This window comes from Lithobates pipiens, unplaced genomic scaffold (genome assembly GCF_037356315.1).
Source record: "Lithobates pipiens isolate NorthernLeopardFrog02 unplaced genomic scaffold, aLitPip1_a1.2 Scaffold_7, whole genome shotgun sequence".
In the NCBI taxonomy this organism is placed as follows: Eukaryota; Metazoa; Chordata; class Amphibia; order Anura; family Ranidae; genus Lithobates; species Lithobates pipiens.
The window spans coordinates 617,193-639,300 of record NW_027507892.1 but is presented as its reverse complement, the minus strand read 5'-3'; the positions used below and the strand labels follow the sequence as shown (position 1 = coordinate 639,300).

Below are 22,108 nucleotides of genomic sequence, written 5' to 3'. Positions count from 1 at the left end.
GTTGTTCACTTTGCAAGTGAATTATGGTTGCACCAATACTAGTATTGGTATCCGTGCCGATACCGAGTATTTGCACAAGTATCGGTACCTGAAACCGATACTTTCAGGCTCAGTTCTTTGAGCTGTCAGTGGGTCTTCCCAGTGTTAAAGCGGGAGTAAACCCGCTGACTTTTTTTATTTTTTTACACCTGTAAGGGAAAAGGCATAATGAGCTAGTATGCAACGCATACTAGCTCATTATGAAATGCTTACCTTAGAACGAGGCGCCGGCATCTCACTCGGTCCACGCCGAGGGAGCTGACATGTTCCGGGTATTGCGGCTCCGGCGCTGTGAGTGGCCGGAGCCACGATGTCGTCACTCCCGCGCTTGCGTGCGGGAGTTTTCTTCCCGGCAAGGTCTGGCGTCTGCCGTACTTTCAGCTGAAAATCCCCAGTGCGCCTGCGCCGCTGAAGTCAGCGGCTCATTGCAAAGGGATATTCTTTTGACCTACAGGTATGCCTTATTATAGGCTTACCTGTAGGTTAAAGTCAAATATTTGACTATACAACCGCTTAAAGAAAGTCCGGTAATTGGAGCTGTCAAAAAAAAAAAAGCAGACACAATGTTTATGAAACACTAAAATAAAAAAAGAAACATTGTTTCTTTTTGTATATTTCTGTTTCTTCATCTGTAGATCAAAGGGGTGAACAAATGTTCCTCTGTTTAACCCCTTAATAACCCTTAATTTACTCTAATCAACCTTAATTAACTCCCTATTCTCCTCAATTTAATTATTATTTCCTGCTTTTTTTTCACGTCTATTATATAAACAATAAACAATTAAAACTTTTTTTGTTTGCTTTGTTAGTGAATATTTTTACACATATATATTAACATATATTTACACATTTCACATTGAAAAAGTGCAAATTAAAAAATAAAAATACATTTATTTCATTTTGTAAATAACTTTTCAATGCTTTGTACCATTGCTGATAGCTGAAGTTAAAGCGGTTCTTCACCCTAAAGGGGAAGTTCCGCTAGTATTATCCCTCCCCCCCTCCGGTGCCACAATCGGCACCTTTCGGGGGGGAGGGGGGTGCAGTTACCTGGATAATCCAGGTAACTGCACCCACTTCCGGCCAGACCGCCGCATGGCTCCACCCACCGCCGCATGGCTCCGCCCCCCCCCCCCCGTTGTGTTCTGGGAAACACACAGTTCCCAGAGACACAGCGGGGAACCAGCGCAGCGCGACTCGCGCATGCGCAGTAGGGAACCGGGCAGTGAAGCCCTCTTGCTTCACTTCCCGATTCCCTGACAGAGGATGGCGGCGGTGGCTGCAGCGAGACGAGCGATCGTTCGTCATCTGCCGCCGACATCGCTGGAACCTGGGACAGGTAAGTGTGATATTATTAAAAGTCAGCAGCTGCAATATTAGTAGGTGCTGGCTTTTAATATTTTTTTTTTTTGTGCAGCTCCTCTTTAAAACAAACTGTTATCGGCGAGTACTAAAAAAAAAAAAAGTATCGGTACTTGTCGTAAAAAATGGTATCAGTGCATCCCTGAAGTGAATGATTAAAGTCAGCAGAGCTTCACCTCATTCACTAAGCTTTGTGATTAATCCCATTGCAAAATGTAATTTTTCTTGCAAAATTAACATCTTTTTGCATTCAATAAATCAACCTCATTATTACAAGGCACAAGGATGCATTCAAAAGGAAGTGCATATTGGGGTTGGGCGTAGGTGTTTTGTCACGCGTTTCCATGCACCGTTTTCCTGTGTTTTTGAGCTTTGGAGTTTTTTTTTTATTAGCCAATAGGAAAAATTATCATCTGTTCCATCATTTGTTGCTATGTTTTAAGATTTTTGTCATCTGCTTCCTGCTCCAAAAATGGCCAAATCTGCCCAATTCGAGCGACAAAAAAAAGGGTCCAGAACTCGTTTGAGCTTCAGGCGACTTGGAGTAGAGATGTGAACCATCTCCATAGATAATAATGGATTTTTTTTTCCCCCTCAAGCGTTTTGTAGCTTCAGGCTTCAAGCTACAAAACGCTCAGGTGTGAATGGGGCCTAAGGCTCCATGCACACTGAGGCTCAAAAAAGCTTTTTCTGGATGCCAGATTGCTGGCAGAAAACGCTGGTTGAAAAACCTGCTTTTAACAGCGTTTTATACTAGCGTTTATGAGCATTTTACAGCGTTAGCATTAATGGGCGTTTTTTATAAAAATACACAGAGGACATTCCAAAAATCCCACAATGCATTGAAAAATAGAATGCCGAACACTAATTAACGCATGTTTATGAGCGTTTAATAGCGTTTATGAGCGTTCATCAGCGTTTGCCGTTTTTTGGCGGTGAAAAACTGCACTTTGAACGCGAATTTCTGGCGTTCAGAAAAAAGCCCATAAACTCCACTGCTCATTAAAGCTAAAAAACGTCCATGTGTGCATGGACACCTAGGCTAACATAGAGTGGAGTTTATGGGCTTTTAAAAAAAAATGCCCAAACTACAATAAACTGCAGTTTATGAGCTCCAGTGTGCATGGAGCCTAAAGGAGAAGTCCAGACTGAGCTTGTTTGGCTGGGCTTCTTCTATGGGTCACAGGAGTGCAATTTGTTTTGCACTCCTGTGACCCGGTTTCAGCGGAGAGCCGTCTGAAGTCTGCTCTCTGTCGTCACAGAAATCAGTCTCAGAGAGAGCCTGAGATGGCCGCCCCATCACAGCTCAGCGCTCCAGTGACCACACGGGGGGCAGAGCGGAGAGCCGCTGACTGACAGTCAACAGCTCTCTGCTCGGGGAGCTGAGAGTACCAAACCATCGGTGGTGTTCAATCGCTTGGTTCTCGGTGTAGAGGCGCCGGGGGACAGATGCAGCATCCATCCACCTAGGTAAGGTTTGTATCTGCAAAAAATAAAATAAAAAATTTGGTCTGAAAATTTGCGTTTTCCCCTAAGATAAGTTGGCATTGGGGTTGTGTGGCACTGAAAAAAGGTCCTTCTCCCCCCCAGAGTCATCAATATGAATGCCCAATGTTTATTATTTTATTCATTTTAGGCACTTTTAAAGTTTCATCGATTTTACACAGTGCTTTACAATCGGCATCCGATAAAGCAATCACTGTCTGTCCCCAGGATAGTCATATGTTCACATAGCACCAGACATGTATGGCACCTGCTTCTCCTGAGGCTCAGGTACATCAACCCACACTGTTCCTATCTGGAAAAGGGTACAGAGAGAATGGAGCAGCCATAGGTTAGAGCTGAATATATAGAAAGAACCCGCACTCTGGAATCCGTCCAAATTCTTTATTCGATAATCAACACGTACAAAGCAACCTCTAGCATGTTTCAGCGAAGAGCCTTGTTCACAGCATAGGGTAGAGCTGGGTCTACTCTACATATACTTTACATATACTGTATGTATACCTATTGGGTGGAGGAGATGTTAGCACCCACAACCTAATGCAAAACTGTACATAGGGATCTTCAACAACTTACTAACCATTATCTGAGGTTACTCATTTCTTTTTCTTTTTCGTATTGCAGGGACATCCTCATTCATGCCTCTGGGTCACATGCTCACACAACGTGTGTCTTATCAGATTGCATCCGGCCTGTCATACCTACACAAGAAAAATGTCATATTCTGTGACTTGAAGTCTGATAATATCCTGGTCTGGTCTCTGGATGTCCGGGAGACTATCAACATCAAGCTGTCAGACTACGGCATTTCCCGATTGTCCTTCCATGAGGGGGCGCTAGGTGTGGAGGGCACCCCAGGTTACCAGGCACCTGAAATAAGACCGCGAGTTGTGTATGATGAAAAGGTTGGAACAATTCCTAATTGTATGTCTTACTGTAATCATTTACTGTTTCATTTCATCTGTTGCTTGTGATATAGGCATTTGTTACATGCAGAGATCCATCTACCGGGGTACTGAATACTGCTGTGTCTGGTAGTGCAGGCTGCCTGGACCTGCTAGATATTATATGAAGAGATGTAGACTGGGCAGTAGAGCTGCATGATTAATCGATAAAAAACCGCAACCTCCATTCACCTTCCCCACTCTCTTCCGCTGAGAGCAGGGATTCTTTCATATAAACAAGTGGAGAGATTATCTGCTCACTCAGCTGTCAAAAGAAAGCATCCCGGGCAATCTGCCAAGTTTAGAACTTGAAACATTGTAACTAAGGCTTACTTCTTGGATCAAATGGATAGAACTTCTTGTTTAAACAAATAATCTGGCCAGTCTGCCAAGCTTTCAACCAGTGTAAATGCAAGAAGTTTAAATCTTTTTCTGACACTTCTCTCTTAAGTTAAAATCAATATTTTTTGCTAGAAAATTACTTGGAACCCCCAAACATATTTATATATATATATATATATATATATATATATATATATATATATATATATATATATATATATATATATATATATATATATATATATATATATAGGGCCTCTGATATTATATATATATAATATATATATATATATATATATATATATATAAAATCAGAGGCCCTAGGGAATAAAATGGCAATTGCTGCAATATATTATGTCACACTGTATTTGCCCAGCAGTCTTTCAAATGCAATTTTTTGAGAAAAAATACACTTCAATAAATAAAAAAAATTAAACAGTAAAGTTAACACAATATTTATTTTTTTACTGTGAAATATGATACGCCACGAGAACCGTGATCTATCTTCTAGGCAAAAAAAATCTCATTCTCATTTTAGCCAGAATCGTGCAGCTCTACTGGGCAGACATTTTCAGTTTTATATTACGTTATGCATAAGACACACATGTTTAAGACTATATACATTTTAGAGAGAGATATATATATATATATATAATATTTTTTTTTTCTAACAGAATAGGTACAAGTACTCCCCCCCCCCCCCCCCCCACTTCTGAGTCACCCATTTTCGCCGCCCCGTACTCGCCGCTGAGCACCGTCCCTTAGTTCCACCCCCTATCCACCTCCCAGTATCGCCCCTTTTTCAAAAATACAGAACCAAGTATCATTTTATGGTGCTACGCAATTTGTATAAAAATTTGTTAATGATAGCAAGGAAATTTGTAAAAAAGTAGATTCCCCCAGCAAAAATAGTAGATCCCTCCCAGCAACAATAGACTCTCCAGCATACATTCTGTCCCGAAACTGCACTCCCGCTGAAAAAAAAGGAGATTATATATATATATACACCCCACTTTTAAGCACACAATGAGGTTTATTTACTAAAGCTGGAAAGTGCAAAATCAGGCTCACTTCTGCATAGAAACCAATGAGCTTCTAACCCCAGCTGGTTCGTTTAAGCTTTGGTAATAAAACCTGGAAGCTCATTGGTTTCTATGCAGAAGTGAGCCTGATTTTGCACTTTCCAGCTTCAGTAAATAAACCCCAATGTGTACTTACAATATATCAGTTAGACATACAATATATATATATATATATTTAGACCCCTTTCACACTGAGGCAGTTTTCATGCATTTTAGCGCTAGAAATGGCACCTGTAATGTACCTGAAACCTGTCTCCCATTCATTCCAGTGTCACTTTTCAAACTGGGGCGGTGTGCTTGTGGGACATTAGGAAAAGTCCTGCAAGCAGCATCTTTGGGACGGTTTTGCGAGTGCTGTATTTAGTGCTCCCAAAACTCCCTGCCCATTGAAATTAAGGAAAAGCGATTCGGAAACGCTGCAAATTGGGCGCTTTTAACCCCTTCTTTGGGGTTAAAAGCGCCCCGCTAGCGGACAAAAAGCGCCACTAAAACGAACTGCGATTTAGCGCTAACACGACCACGGCCCCAGTGTGAATGGGGTCTTGTGTGTGTGTGTATGTATATGTGTGTGTATATATATATATATATATATATATATATATATATATATATATATATATATAATTTTTAATAATTACCTACAATAAATGAGAAGTGTCCCTTGTGCTGATTGTTGCTGTGTTCCCTGAAACCTTCATTCTCTTGTTCCGCCCCCCAATATCTTGAAGCTGTGATCTTCCAGTGCTGCGGGAATTAATACAAGTGGCTAGACCGGTCACACGCACTTGTCAAAAATGCTGACTGTGCCTGCCCTTTCCACTCCCCCTACTCCAGTCATAGAAGCTGTACTATCCGTTCCCACAATGGAAAGCGCCTCTATGAATAGAGGAGGAGGATGGCCTTTCATTTATCTCCATTCAATGCTTTTCATTGCAGGAAGCGAAAGTACAGTTTTTATGAATGGAGTCGGAGGGCAGAAAGGACAGGTATACTTGGCACTGCTCATTTTAAATCCTTTTTAAGTATACAGCTGTCACTGCCTGAAATTGCATGTAGTTTGGAAATGTCTTGCCAATAGCAGTATTATTCCTATAGCTAGCAATGAAATGTGCTCTATGAATGGAGGAGGAGGATGATTCATTCATCCCGCTCGTCTTCCATTTATAGAACGCTTTGATTGCTGGAAGCTAAAGTACAGCTTCTATGAATGGAGGGGGGGCAGAAAGAGCGGGCATATTCAGCACTTTAGATGAGTGCCTATGAAGGTCCAGTCACTCATAATAACTCCCGCAGAAGATCACAGCTGGGGGGGTCCAGGGGACGGAAGATGGAAGATTTCAAGGAACAGAGCAGCCACCAGAACATGTAAAACTTTGTGATTCCTGTACTTTTACTGGTGCTGGCTGAAAAAAAAAAAATCAGTAAACTTCAACTTCAAAGAGGAGCTCCATCCAAAAGGGGAAGCTCTGCTTTTCTGCCCCCCGTGTCACATTTGGCACCTTTTGGGGTGAGCGTGTACCTGGTTTTGACAGGTACCCACCCCCGTTTCTGGCTAAATTTGCCCCAGCCCTCCTCCTCCTCCCCCGCAGCCGACCCAACCAATTAGAGAGCACAGCTCTCTTTGCGCATGTGCAGTAGAGAGCCAGCTGTGAAGCCGCAAGGCTTCACTGCCAGTTTCCCTTAGTGGCGATGGCGGAGGCAGCAGCTGAAAGCTGATAGAAAAATCTGCTTGGGTGAGGACACCGCTGGATCCCCGGTAATATTTCCAGTATTTGTAGCTTCAGACTTTTCACTTTTTCTGCAGGAACCCGGAGCGCCTCTTTAAGTCTACAGAAGTCAGTGCCTGAAATTGCTATTATTTGGAAATGTCTCTCGCCAATTGCCTCATTATTTTTATAGCCAGCAATCCCTGCAGAGCAGAAAGGCAAACATTCTTCACTGTATAAAGACTGCTGATTTTATCAGCTCTAGAATCCAATTGCAAATATTTGATGGAAGAGCTGCAATGATTTGACTGTAATGATATGGATTAGAGCACTTAACTAAATAAACAGAACTGCAAACTGAATCGAAAACGGCACCGTAGATTGGAAAGGTAGAGTTTTATCCTATGTGTCCATTACATTTACCCTTGCATCTTAAAATCAATTCAGGCCCTTATCATTTTAAACCCTATTATATGATTCTTTATCTGCATTGTCGTCTGTAGGCAAACCAAACACAAAAACATCTTTAAGTATTTCCACTTTTGCAGTCAAATTGCAATAACACATACTTTATATTTGTTACGTGTTCCTATTAACATAGCATAACGTTCAAAAAAATATATAGAAATTGCTGGTTATCTTTTTTCTTTTTAAGTGCTTTTTACTTGCTTAACCACTTACCGTAAGCCCCGGACCATTTTGCATGCCAAAGACCAGAGCACTTTTTGCGGTTCGGCACTGCGTCGCTTTAACTGACAATTGCATGGTCGTGCACCGTGGCTCCCACACAAAGTTGATTTCCTTTTTTTCCCCACAAATAGAGCTTTCTGTTGGTGGTATTTTATCATCTCTGCGGTTTTTATTTTTTGCGCTATAAACAAAAAAAGAGAGCGAAAATTTAGAAAAAAAACGCATTCTTTTTTACATTTTGCTATAGTAAATATCCCCCAAAAATATATTTAAAAAAAAAACATTGTTTTCCCTCAGTTTAGGCCGATACGTATTCTTCTACATATTTTTGGCAAAAAAATCGCAATAAGCGATTATTGATTGGTTTGCGCAAAAGTTATAGCATTTGCAAAATAGGGGATAGTTTTACGGCATTTTTATTAAAGCGGGAGTTCTGCCGTTTTTTGTTTTTAAAAGTCAGCAGCTACAAATACTGCAGCTGCTGACTTTTAAAATAAGGACACTTACCCGCCCAGCGCGCCCGCAATGTCGGCACCCGAAGCCGTTCTCTCGATTGGCTCTCGGGTGTTGCTGCCGCCATCTTCGGTATGGGAATCAGGAAGTGAAGCCTTGCGGCTTCACTTCCCGGTTCCCTACTGCGCATTCACGAGTCGCACTGCACAATAAGGATGGTCCCTACTGTCTCTGGGATCCGTGTGTTTCCCAGCAGACAGCGGGGGCCCCGCAGGAAGTGGCGTAAATACCTGCAGAATCTGCAGCTATCTATGCCCGGAAGTGGGTGCAGATACCTGTATTATACAGGTATCTGCACCCCCCTCCCCCCTGAAAGGTGCCAATTGTGGCACCGGAGGGGGGGAGGGTTCCAATGAGCGGAAGTTCCACTTTAGGGTGGAGCTCCGCTTTAATATATATGTTTTTTTTTTTTACTAGTAATGGCGGCGGTCAGTGATTTTTATCGTGACACATCAGACATTTTTGACACATTTTTGGGACCATTGTCATTTATACAGCAATCAGTGCTATACAAATGCACTGATTACTGTGTAAATGACACTATTATGATAAAAATTCAAGTATATATACCATAGTTTGTTAAAACTATAACTTTCACGCAAACATATCAATATACACTTACTCAGATTCTTTATCAAAAACATGTAGCATGTTTTTTTTTTTTTTCTATTGGATATGTTTTATAGCAAAAATTAAAAAATATTACTGTATTTATCGGCATATAGCACGCACCTTCATTTTAGGAGGGAAGTTTCAGGGAAAAAAACGTAACTTTAAATAAAGAACTTTGAAGCAAAATAAGGGTCAGTGCCCATCTGCAGCCTCACCATTGCCCATCTGCAGCCTCACCATTGCCCATCTGCAGCCTCACCATTGCCCATCTGCAACCTGATCAATGCCCATCTGCAACCTTACCATTGCCATGAATGCAGCCTGATCAATGCCCATCTGCAGCCTCACAATTGCCCATCAATGCAGCTTGATCAATGCCCATCTGCAGCCTCACCATTGCCATGAATGCAGCCTGATCAGTGCCCATCTGCAGTCTCACCTCAGATTACTGCTGCCTCGGAGGGGACAGGGAGGGGGGCGGGACAAGCGCCGTCAGATTACATACAGCGAGAATCTCCTGTTTACTCGGTGGCCTCTTTAATACAAAGTCCCGCCTCCTGGACCGGCTTCTATGATAGACAGAACACTGGTCCAATGCCAGCCCAGGAGATAAACGGGAGATCCTCGCTGTATGTAATCTGATGGCTCTCGTCCCACCCCCCCCCTTCCTGTTCCCTCCTAGGCAGCCCAAATTTCAGTATCGGTGTATAACACGCACACACTATTTGTTCCCGTTTTTCAGGGTGAAAAAGTGCGTGTTATACGCTAATAGTTTTTGTTTCCTAAATTTTCGGTCTTTTTTCGTTTTATATCTCAAAAAATAACTCAATGGTGTTCAAATACCACAAAAAGAAAAAAAAATGATATAAATTGTGTTTGTGTACACCATTGCAATTACCATCTAAAGCAATGCAGTGCTAAATAGGAAAAAAAAAATAGCGGTGATTAAACATCGTATATAACATTCACCAGCAGTGAAAAAATAAACAGCACATTTCAGATTATTGGACACATTCAACCTTTTTGTATGATAACAGAAATGCTAATAAGTCTTAATTTAGATGCTGCAGAATGTCCATGTCGGCTCTTTTTCTTTGTTCATCTCTAATACAAAATGACATATAAAATTGCCCCTTTAATGGCGGCTGTCTTATAAAACAATAGATGGCTTGTATTCGCTAATTAGCTGTCAGGATGTTACATTTGTTTTGTCTTTTGCTTCTGAAAGGACCAAATTCATGGTCGAAAAAACTGAACTTTGACAAGGTCAAATATTTCCTGAAGACACCCCGCTGTGATCCTTTACACACTGAATAGTTCTGTTGGTTTCAAATATCCAGTTTATTACTCTGAACTTGTGCACCCCCCTGTAGTAATCTGACCCGGTTAGTATTTGTTTAAGGTGCCCAGTAGCTCCTCAGATTCAGTGTTCCCTGTTTTGAGGGAATTTTGTTAACCCCTTCAGCCCCAGAAGGATTTACCCCCTTCCTGACCCGGCCATTTTTTTTTTTTTACAATACGGCATTGCGTCTCTTTAACTGACAAATGCGCGGTCGTGTGGCATATACAATAAAAGTATATCGTTTATATAGTTTGCACAAAAGTTATTGGGTCTACAAAATAGGGGATAGATTTATTGCGTTTTTATTAATATTATTATTTTTTTTTTTATTAGTAATGGTGGTGATCAGTGATTTTTAGTGGGACTGCGACATTGCGGCGGACAGATCAGACTGACATTTTTAACACTTTTTTGGGAACCAGCGACATTATTACAGTAATCGCTGCTCAAAATATGTACTGATACTGTTCTAATGACACTGGCAGGGAAGGGGTTAACATCAGGGGTGATCAAGGGGTTAAATGTGTTCTCTGCAGGTGTTTTCGAACTGTATAGGGGACTGTGTGCCTGGGAAAATGCACAGATCCATCTTCCTGCTTAGCAGAGAGACAGGATCGGTGTGATCTCCCCTGTCAGACCAGAGATCTGCCTTGTGGTAAGAAGCATTCTTCCCACTGATCACCAATGTAAGGAGCATTCTTCCCACTGATCACCAATGTAAGGAGCATTCTACCCACTGACCACCAATGTAAGGAGCATTCTTCCCACTGACCACCAATGTAAGGAGCATTCTTCCCACTGACCACCAATGTAAGGAGCATTCTACCCACTGACCACCAATGTAAGGAGCATTCTTCCCACTGACCACCAATGTAAGGAGCATTCTTCCCACTGATCACCAATGTAAGGAGCATTCTTCCCACTGACCACCAATGTAAGGAGCATTCTTCCCACTGATCACCAATGTAAGGAGCATTCTTCCCACTGACCACCAATGTAAGGAGCATTCTTCTCACTGATCACCAATGTAAGGAACATTCTTCCCACTGATCACCAATGTAAGGAGCATTCTTCCCACTGACCACCAATGTAAGGAGCATTCTTCCCACTGACCACCAATGTAAGGAGCATTCTTCCCACTGATCACCAATGTAAGGAACATTCTTCCCACTGATCGCCAATGTAAGGAACATTCTTCTCACTGATCACCAATGTAAGGAACATTCTTCCCACTGATCACCAATGTAAGGAACATTCTTCTCACTGATCACCAATGTAAGGAACATTCTTCCCACTGATCACCAATGTAAGGGACATTCTTCTCACTGATCACCAATGTAAGGAACATTCTTCTCACTGATCACCAATGTAAGGAGCATTCTTCTCACTGATCACCAATGTAAGGAACATTCTTCCCACTGATCACCAATGTAAGGAGCATTCTTCTCACTGATCACCAATGTAAGGAACATTCTTCTCACTGATCACCAATGTAAGGAGAATTCTTCTCACTGATCACCAATGTAAGGAACATTCTTCCCACTGATCACCAATGTAAGGAGCATTCTTCTCACTGATCACCAATGTAAGGAGCATTCTTCTCACTGATCACCAATGTAAGGAACATTCTTCCCACTGATCACCAATGTAAGGAACATTCTTCTCACTGATCACCAATGTAAGGAGCATTCTTCTCACTGATCACCAATGTAAGGAACATTCTTCCCACTGATCACCAATGTAAGGAACATTCTTCTCACTGATCACCAATGTAAGGAGCATTCTTCTCACTGATCACCAATGTAAGGAACATTCTTCCCACTGATCACCAATGTAAGGAACATTCTTCTCACTGATCACCAATGTAAGGAACATTCTTCCCACTGGTCACCAATGTAAGGAACATTCTTCCCACTGATCACCAATGTAAGGAGCATTCTTCTCACTGATCACCAATGTAAGGAACATTCTTCCCACTGGTCACCAATGTAAGGAACATTCTTCCCACTGATCACCAATGTAAGGAGCATTCTTCTCACTGATCACCAATGTAAGGAACATTCTTCTCACTGATCACCAATGTAAGGAACATTCTTCTCACTGATCACCAATGTAAGGAACATTCTTCTCACTGATCACCAATGTAAGGAACATTCTTCCCAATTTTTCTTTATTAAAAGTCTTGCAATCATTAAGCATAAAATCACAATATATAAATATACATAAATATATACATATTTACATAAATTAAAATAAATATAGCAAAACTGCTCTCAAACCAAAAAAAGAAAATACTTTACAGCAATAACATAAATCCTATTACGACTCACACCATTACACCAGACATCAAACTTGTGAGGTTAAGAAACAAACCTGTACCCATTATGCATGCAGCCCTTCTTCAAAAAGAAGATACTAACCAACAAAAGCTAAGGGAGTGAAAGAACCAGAAAAAGAAAAGAGCTCCTCACCCAGAGATGGGCAGTTCACCAAAGGCAGGTCTGATATTCCTCCACGCCCTTATCCAGACTGCCCGAGGCTCCCTGCCCTTCTCAAGACCCCGAATTTTCCCAACCTCACCCAGAATATCGTGCACCACCACCTCAACAGAGAGGACTTTCTTCCGCAGGGTAATCTGGCACCGTGCATTCCATGTGAAGTAACGGACAACTATACTAACTAAAAACAGTGTATCCAAATCAAAATCCCAGTGAGTCGGAAATGCCCCATACACCCACTCCGCATAACTCATGCGATAGAAAAAGGGGATGCCTAGAGCCCTCCCCACCTTTTTATACACCTCTATGTTAAAGGGACACTGGAGCAAAAAGTGGTCCATAGACTCCACTTTACCAACACACTCCGCTCTAGGACAATCCCGATCATCCACAGGGCGATGCTTCAAGTTCCCTCTCACATAGAGCCTTCCATGGAAGGCGAGCCAGGCTTGATCCCTAAACTTCAAGGGGATTCTTTCTAAATTGATTAAACGCAACCCTTCCCTCATTACAGAGCCTGGGCAATCCCTTAAGGCCAGTGACACACTGAAAGCAGAGCCCAAAATCCTCTTCTCCAGAAGCTTCCTGGGGAGGGACTTGATATCCTCCACTGTCACCTGCCACTGCCGAAGTATTTTCAGACACGGGGCAACATAAGCCGGGAGCTTGCCATGTCGGACTCTCAGACTTTTCACTGGCCCGCCATCTTCCCAGGATCGCAGAAAAGGCCTAAAACAAGATTGAAAAATACCCACCCATCCCGGCGGGTTCTCTGCTAGCATGTTACCAAGATTGTACTTTAAAAACAGCAGAGAAAAGAAAACTATTGGGTTGACCATTCCTAGGCCACCCTCCCGCCTAGACAGGTAAGTTACATTGCGTTTGATCAGGTTCAGCCTACTTCCCCATAACAGTTGGAAAAAGCAGCTGTACACCCTTGCATAGAGAGATACTGGCAAGATACAGACGAAGCTGACATATAAAAAAATTGGGACCAGGTACGTTTTGATCAAGTCAACCCTCTCCCTCAATGAAAGCTTCCATTTCTTCCAACTTGCTACTTTGGCATTGGCACACACCAACCTGCCTTCCCAATTTCGATGACCATAGTCACCAGGACCAAATTTGATGCCCAACACTTTAATTTCCTGCTGGGGCTCTGGGAAGGCATCCGGAAGTTCGAAGCTTTCCCCTTCCTCACCCATCCAGAAAACTTCACTCTTTTCATGGTTGACTTTAGAACCAGAAGCCTCCGTGTACTGCTCTATCATAGAGACCACCTCCTGCGCCTCCTCCGTTCCAGAGACAATAACAGACACATCATCGGCATAGGCCACGACCTTCAAAGGTGGCACACCAGCAATGCCCAAAGGCACCCCGCACAAAGATCCACTCTCTAGCCTTCTTATGAAGGGGTCGATTGCGAATACATATAACAGGGGGCTCAGAGGACATCCCTGGCGCCCACCAGAGCCAACCTCAAAAGGCCGTCCAACCCAACCATTAACCAGTGGGAAGCTCTCAGCCCCTTTATATAATGTCTTCAGCCAATCTATAAACCTCCCCTGCAGGCCGGATCTAGCAAGTAGCAAATACAGGTACTCGTGATTGACTCTATCAAAAGCCTTCGCCTGATCCAATGCCAGCAAGTACTTTCTCCATCCAGCAGCCCTGCATCGCTCCAAAGCCTCCCGGACAGCTAAAACCGCTGAAAAGGCACTTCTACCTTGGACCGAGCAGTGCTGATGACTGGACAACAAATCGCCTGCCACTGACGACAAGCGCCAAAAAAGAATCTTCGCCAAGATCTTTCTATCAACATTGAGAAGACTGATGGGGCGCCAGTTCTCAATCATTGAGGGGTCTTTACCTTTTGACAGAAGAATCACAGCGGATTGCCTCATGGAGGGAGGGAGCGAACCCTCTTCTAGACAGCTGTTATAAACCTCCGCTAAAAAGGGAGCCAGAATGGACTTAAAACACTTGTAGAATTCAGCTGTCAACCCATCTGGCCCAGGCGATTTTTTGGTAGCCAGCTTCTCTATAGCATGAACTACCTCATCCACTGAAATTGGTTCTGTCAAATCCATCAAAGGCAATGTACCATTTCCCAATCCTGGAGTAGAATCCAGAAAGCTTTCCATCTTGTCCCGACAAAGGTCCTTTCTTCCCAGAAGGTCTGCATAATATGATCTGAAGATCTCCAGGATCCCTGATCTGGACTTCACCAGGGAACCCGTACTATCCCTCAGGCCTATGACCGTCTTAACTGCTATGCCTTGCTTACAGTTCTGGTAAGGATCAGGCGAGTGATATTTTCCATAATCCCTCTCCAGAACCAAGGAGGCATGCCGGTCGTATTGACACTTTCTAAGAAGAAACTTCACCTCAGAGATCTCCCCTGGATCTCCTCTATACGAGACAAGACGATCAAGCTTCCTCCGCAAATGCTGGTAGGCAATGTACATACCAAGCTGCTTCTTCTTACTTATGGCCTTGAAAAGTCCAATCGCCCTTTGTTTCACAAGCTCCCACCACTCTGACTTACTGCTGCAAAAGTCCAGAATAGAAACCTGTGCCTGGAAAAAATCCTCAAAGGATTGTCTTACCTCTACGTCTTCCAGGAGAGCCGAATTCAGTTTCCAGGTACCCCTTCCCCTGGGTGGAGTGTCCGAGGCATTCAGAGTCACAGACAGCATACAGTGGTCAGAGAACTCCACCGCCCTCAACTCAGGAGCCGAGAAAGCAGAGTTCTCCTTTAAAAAAAACCTATCTATCCTACTCTGACTATTCCCTCTCTGAAATGTGAATCCCGTGCTGCCAGGGCAGTGCTTAATATGCACATCTACCAGGCCTGCTTGTCTCACCATATCTCTAAGAAAAACGCTATCGTAAGCCAGCCTGTCTATGGAGCCTCTCCTGTCTTCAGGCCTAATTATGGTGTTAAAATCACCTCCAAAGACAACCTGCTGGGACGTAAAAAGGAAGGGCTTGATCTCTGTGAGGAGGCATTTCCTGCCCCATCTTGACTGCAGTCCATAGATATTGATCAAACGCAGATCCTGCCCCCTAACAGAGACGTCCAAGACCATGCATCTCCCAATCTCTACCTCAATTACCCGCCGGCACGTTACCATATCGGTTTTAAAAAGGACCGCAACTCCGCTGCAGGGCTCTGCCGCAAGAGACCAAAAGGAGGGACCGCATCTCCACTCCCTTTTTGCTAGATGGACATCGGCCAAAGTATTGAGCCAGGTCTCTTGCAAAAATAAAATCTCGGCATCAAACTCGCTGAGCAAAAATAGGGCAATATCACGAGCTCTTGCAGATTTCATGCTGGCGACATTAATGGTCGCCACCTTTATCGGAGTGGGAACTGCCATCAGGATGATTGGGGTAGTCGTTTCTTAACCTTTACCACACTCTCATCACCAGAAACAGCTCTCTTCAAACTATGTGACTCCCCCTCATCCATGGATGATAAAGAAAAAGATAAATCAGACATCCCATCACCTGACAAAACTGAAAAAGGGTTACCAGGAGGAACCCCTCCTGCGGAAGAAGGAAGAAATTACCACCTTATTTGTCTTCCTCTTCTTCTTTTTCTTCCTCCTAAACGTCTCCCACCCCTCATCATCCGAATCCCCCCCAACAGAGGGTGACACATGGGATATGGACACCCTTCCATCAGCCCCACCCCCATCCAGCACCCCCACATTCCCCTGACCACGTTTGCGCTGCCGAGGGACAGGGACTGGAGGCTGAGAAGGAAGATCCGCAAAACCTGCCCCCCCAGCAGCCTCCGCTAGTCTGGAGGATCTACGTACAGCAGGAATAGGGACAACCACATGGGGGACAGACTTAGGGACCACATCACTAGAGGGAACAGAATCTGAAGCAACAGATGGAACTGACACAGGAGGGACAGACTCAGGGACCACATTACCAGGGGAAACAGAACCTGAAACAGATGGAACAGACACAGGAGGGACAGACTCAGGGACCACATTACCAGGGGAAACAGAACCTGAAACAGATGGAACTGACACAGGAGGGACAACAACAGTTACAGCGGCCTTATCCAGCCTCTGCAGCTCAGCCTCCAATCCTGGCAGGTTATGTAAAGCCTCTGGACACTTACTGTAAGGATGGCCAAGCTTTTGGCACAGATTGCACCGAATTTGGGTACAATCTTTTGCCAAATGGTCCAGACCCTGGCATAGTGAACACTTTTTACGGGTGCAGGTAGAGGCAAAATGGCCCTTTTCACCACATTTATTGCAGACTTTGGGCTGTCCCTGGTAGAAAATAGTCAGCCGATCTCTTCCCAGAAAAGCTGAACAGGGCAGATGTTGGACTACATTGCCCAGCACCCCCAGTTTTAGTGACACCGTCCAGGCCCCTGTCCATATCCCATGTTCATCCAGGACCTTCCGCAGTGGAGTGAGGACCTCACCATATCGGCGTAGCCATACTATCAAATCAGCCTCTGGTATGGATTCGTTACGCACCAGGATGGTCACCGATTTTATCAGAGGCTGCCTGGAAATCACCTTTGGCACCAAACCACTCCACTGCGGAAGGCCCTGGCACCTCCTATGTCGCTCCCAAAATAAGTCCAACCCCTCAGGTTTTACAAAAGATAAATCAAATTCATAACTTCCCACTGGGCAAATCAAAGCAAAAATATCCACAACTTTAAACCCCATTTCCAAAATCAACTCAGCCACCCTCCCCCTCACTGGTGGGGTCCCCTCCCCCTCCCACTTGAACTGAACCACATTCCTCCTCCTATACCCACCACCAAACCCCCCTATATTGTGACCACCAATATTTACAGCATTCCCCCCACCCTCCTTGGTGCGACTCCCCACAACAGACGCATAACTCCCCATATTCCTCCCAGCAGAAGAGATATTTGTGTGTTTTGAACTGTCTGAGACATCTTTAGCAGATATCGATTGTACAGATTTGGTCTGTACAATCGATGAGTCTTTCCTCTGAGCAGAGAGAGAAATGTCATTTTTGTTTTTCCCAGCAGTATTAACCCCTCCACCATCACCACCACCCACCACATTCATTGTTTTATCATGACTGTCATTGTTAATACTTGCTGGTATATTCACATGTCCTGCAGTCTTCCCAGCAGTGTCAGTTCCCACTGCTGTGCTGGTGGAATCTTCAGCTGGCCTGTTCTCTTCCATCAGGACAGGACTTTCTGCAGAGGACAGTGCAGGCTGGACTGACACATCCATGGCTTCCACTGCACATGGTGCAGTATTCTGATCCCCTCCCCCACCAGAATCAATCAGCTCTGCTGGAACACAGAGAGGCTCAGGTGAAGCAATCACATTGCAGGTGTCAGACACAGTGTGTGAAACACATGCAGCAAATGTGGTAGTGGAACTACAGGTCTCAGCACATGCAGGTGCAGCAACATCCATGCTCAGGGGGTTTGGTGCAGGTTTATCCTCATTCCCTGGCTGATTTTTCTGAACATCCTCCGGGACCTCTGATGGATTATCAGACATTACAAGCTTGTCTCCTCTCAGGGGGGATTCCATCCGCTGGATGAAGGTCAGGGTGCCATTCTCACTCTCAACCCCCTGGCTGGTTGCCGCCGGCGACTCCAAGGCCTTACATGGGGGGAGAGGAGCAGAGGCAGATGGACCCGGGTCATCCATATGCTGAGGCTGATCCACTGAACACGCTGAGGACTGGCTGACAAACCTCTCGTTTTCAAACTTTTCTTTAAATGCTCCACTTTTTTCTTTTAGTTTTCCCAACAATAAAGTTTGCTGCTTTACTTTTTCCTCTAATTCCTGTAACTCAGGCTTCATGGCGGTGCGATTCTTACTCCAGGCCTGGAAGTATTTGGCTTTGAAGTTTTTAAGCTCCACTCTCCCAATCGCCCTAAAGCGATTAACAACCTTAAGGCTGAAAACGCTGGCATCCATACCAGGGCCCGGACCCACAGACAGATCCTCCACCTCCTCCTCACTGGGCCCCGTGTCATCAGGGGGATCCATCTCAGGGCCTCCCCCAGGATCAGGTATTATTCCTGGGCCGAGCTAGCAGGCAAGGCCCAGGCTTGAAAAATGGGTGGTTCTCACAGAGAGCTCTTTGGGTGTGTCCTCCTCCTCCTTCCCACTGATCACCAATGTAAGGAACATTCTTCTCACTGATCCCCAATGTAAGGAACATTCTTCCCACTGATCACCAATGTAAGGGACATTCTTCTCACTGATCACCAATGTAAGGAGCATTCTTCCCACTGATCACCAATGTAAGGAACATTCTTCTCACTGATCACCAATGTAAGGAGCATTCTTCTCACTGATCACCAATGTAAGGAACATTCTTCCCACTGATCACCAATGTAAGGAACATTCTTCTCACTGATCACCAATGTAAGGAACATTCTTCTCACTGATCACCAATGTAAGGAACATTCTTCTCACTGATCACCAATGTAAGGAACATTCTTCTCACTGATCACCAATGTAAGGAGCATTCTTCTCACTGATCACCAATGTAAGGAACATTCTTCCCACTGGTCACCAATGTAAGGAACATTCTTCCCACTGATCACCAATGTAAGGAGCATTCTTCTCACTGATCACCAATGTAAGGAACATTCTTCCCACTGGTCACCAATGTAAGGAACATTCTTCCCACTGATCACCAATGTAAGGAGCATTCTTCTCACTGATCACCAATGTAAGGAGCATTCTTCTCACTGATCACCAATGTAAGGAACATTCTTCCCACTGATCACCAATGTAAGGAGCATTCTTCTCACTGATCACCAATGTAAGGAACATTCTTCCCACTGATCACCAATGTAAGGAACATTCTTCCCACTGATCACCAATGTAAGGAACATTCTTCTCACTGATCACCAATGTAAGGAGCATTCTTCTCACTGATCACCAATGTAAGGAACATTCTTCCCACTGATCACCAATGTAAGGAACATTCTTCTCACTGATCCCCAATGTAAGGAACATTCTTCCCACTGATCACCAATGTAAGGAACATTCTTCTCACTGATCACCAATGTAAGGAGCATTCTTCCCACTGATCACCAATGTAAGGAACATTCTTCTCACTGATCACCAATGTAAGGAGCATTCTTCTCACTGATCACCAATGTAAGGAACATTCTTCCCACTGATCACCAATGTAAGGAACATTCTTCTCACTGATCACCAATGTAAGGAGCATTCTTCTCACTGATCACCAATGTAAGGAACATTCTTCCCACTGGTCACCAATGTAAGGAACATTCTTCCCACTGATCACCAATGTAAGGAGCATTCTTCTCACTGATCACCAATGTAAGGAACATTCTTCCCACTGATCACCAATGTAAGGAGCATTCTTCCCACTGACCACCAATGTAAGGAGCATTCTTCCCACTGACCACCAATGTAAGGAGCATTCTTCTCACTGATCGCCAATGTAAGGAACATTCTTCCCACTGATCGCCAATGTAAGGAACATTCTTCTCACTGATCACCAATGTAAGGAACATTCTTCCCACTGATCACCAATGTAAGGAACATTCTTCTCACTGATCACCAATGTAAGGAGCATTCTTCTCACTGATCACCAATGTAAGGAACATTCTTCCCACTGATCACCAATGTAAGGAACATTATTCCCACTGATCACCAATGTAAGGAACATTCTTCTCACTGATCACCAATGTAAGGGGCATTCTTCTCACTGACCACCAATGTAAGGAACATTCTTCTCACTGATCACCAATGTAAATAGGTGCCTCTCCCACTGACCACCATTTTAGGGAAGCCTGTCTTACTGACCATCTATATAAGTGGGCATGTCTCTGACCACCAGTGAAGGGGCACATCAATGGCCACCAAAATAAGGGGGTCCTACACTGATTACCAATACAAGAGCAGGAAAGTTATTCTAGAGGTTCCTCCATGTTAACAAGGTTAAGCAAAGCTGGTTTGGTGGATTAAAACTGTTGTCATGTCTTCAACAGCAGTGGTCATCAACCCCATCCTCAGTGCCCACTAACAGGCCAGGTTTGCAAAATAACCTAAATACATGACAGGTGATATCATTGGCTGCTCAGTGATTGCCGTATTCTAGTCTGCATCTCCCCAAGGTAATACATAAAACCTGGCCTGTTAGTGGGCCCTGAGGACAGGGCTGATGACCACTGCCCTACAGTAGACTCTGCATCCATTCTATATTTTACTACAGACTGACATTCTCCCTGAAATGACTGAAACTGAATGTCACGCTTTTAGAAGTTTGCCGTAAAAGTGTGTGAAGTACAGTATAGCTTTTTCTTGTTCAATCTTTTTATTACTGATTTTATAAACGCATTGTGCATTTAAGGATGACTAGATCTACATCAATATCTGTAAAGATTTTTTTTTTTTTATATTGGCATTATCTGTTATTACAACCATTGCATGTCTCAGAACAAATGATATTCCTTATATAGAAAGAGAAAAATGTTAAGCGCTGAGGTGTTCTGTAATATGAATATCGATCTTGTTGTTTCTGGAGAAGCTTTTGAGAGGTCAGCCTTGGCCATCAGATCAGAGGAACCCTGAGAAGCATATATCTTGAATGTTTCTCCTAAAAAATAAATAAATTATATATATATATATATATATATATATATATATATATATATATATATATATATATATATATATTACACTGCTCAAAAAAATGAAAGGAACACTTTGAAAACACATCAGATCTCAATGGGGAAAAATCCCATGCTGGATATCTATACGGATATAGACTGGGTAATGTGTTAGGAACAGAAGGGATGCCACATCATTTGATGGAAATGAAAACTGTCAACCTACAGATGGCTGAATTCAAAGACACCCCCTAAAAAGTGAAAACATTATGCAGCAGGCTAGTCTAATTTGCTAAAATTTCATTGCAGCAACTCGAAATGGTCCTCGGTAGTTTGTATGGCCCCCACGTGCTTGTAGGCATGCCTGACAACGTTGGGGAATGCTCCTAATGAGACGAGGGATGGTGTCCCGGGGTATTCCCTCCCAGATCTGGACCAGGGCCTCACTGAGCTCCTGAAAAGACTGAGGTGCAACCTGGTGGCGTTGGATGGACCAAAACATAATGTCCCAGAGGTGTTCTATTGGATTTAGGTCAGACGAGCATGAAGGCCATTCAGTATCAATTCTTTCATCCTCCAGGAACTGGCTGCATACTTTCGCCACATGAGGCCAGGCGTTGTCTTGGACCAGAAGGAACCGAGGACCCACTGCACTAGCGTGTAGGGTCTGATAATAGATCCAAGTATTTCATCTTGATACCTAATGGCAGTCAAGGTGCCGTTGTCCAGCCTGTAGAGGTCTGTACGTCCCTCCATGGATATGCCTACCCAGACCATCACTGACCCACCACCAAACCGGTCATGCTGAACCATGTTACAGGCAGCATAACGTTCTCAACG

At 43.8% G+C, this 22,108-nt stretch overlaps 1 protein-coding gene across 1 annotated transcript in view; it reads left to right on the top strand.

Annotated features, from left to right (window-relative positions):
- The window catches only part of LOC143959292 (leucine-rich repeat serine/threonine-protein kinase 1-like), a gene marked incomplete in the record, with an annotated part of 364,255 nt that overhangs the window by 284,755 nt on the left and 57,392 nt on the right, over window positions 1-22,108 (top strand). The window contains 1 exon segment of the mRNA XM_077467970.1: window positions 3,529-3,809. Coding sequence (XP_077324096.1) covers window positions 3,529-3,809 — 281 coding nt within the window.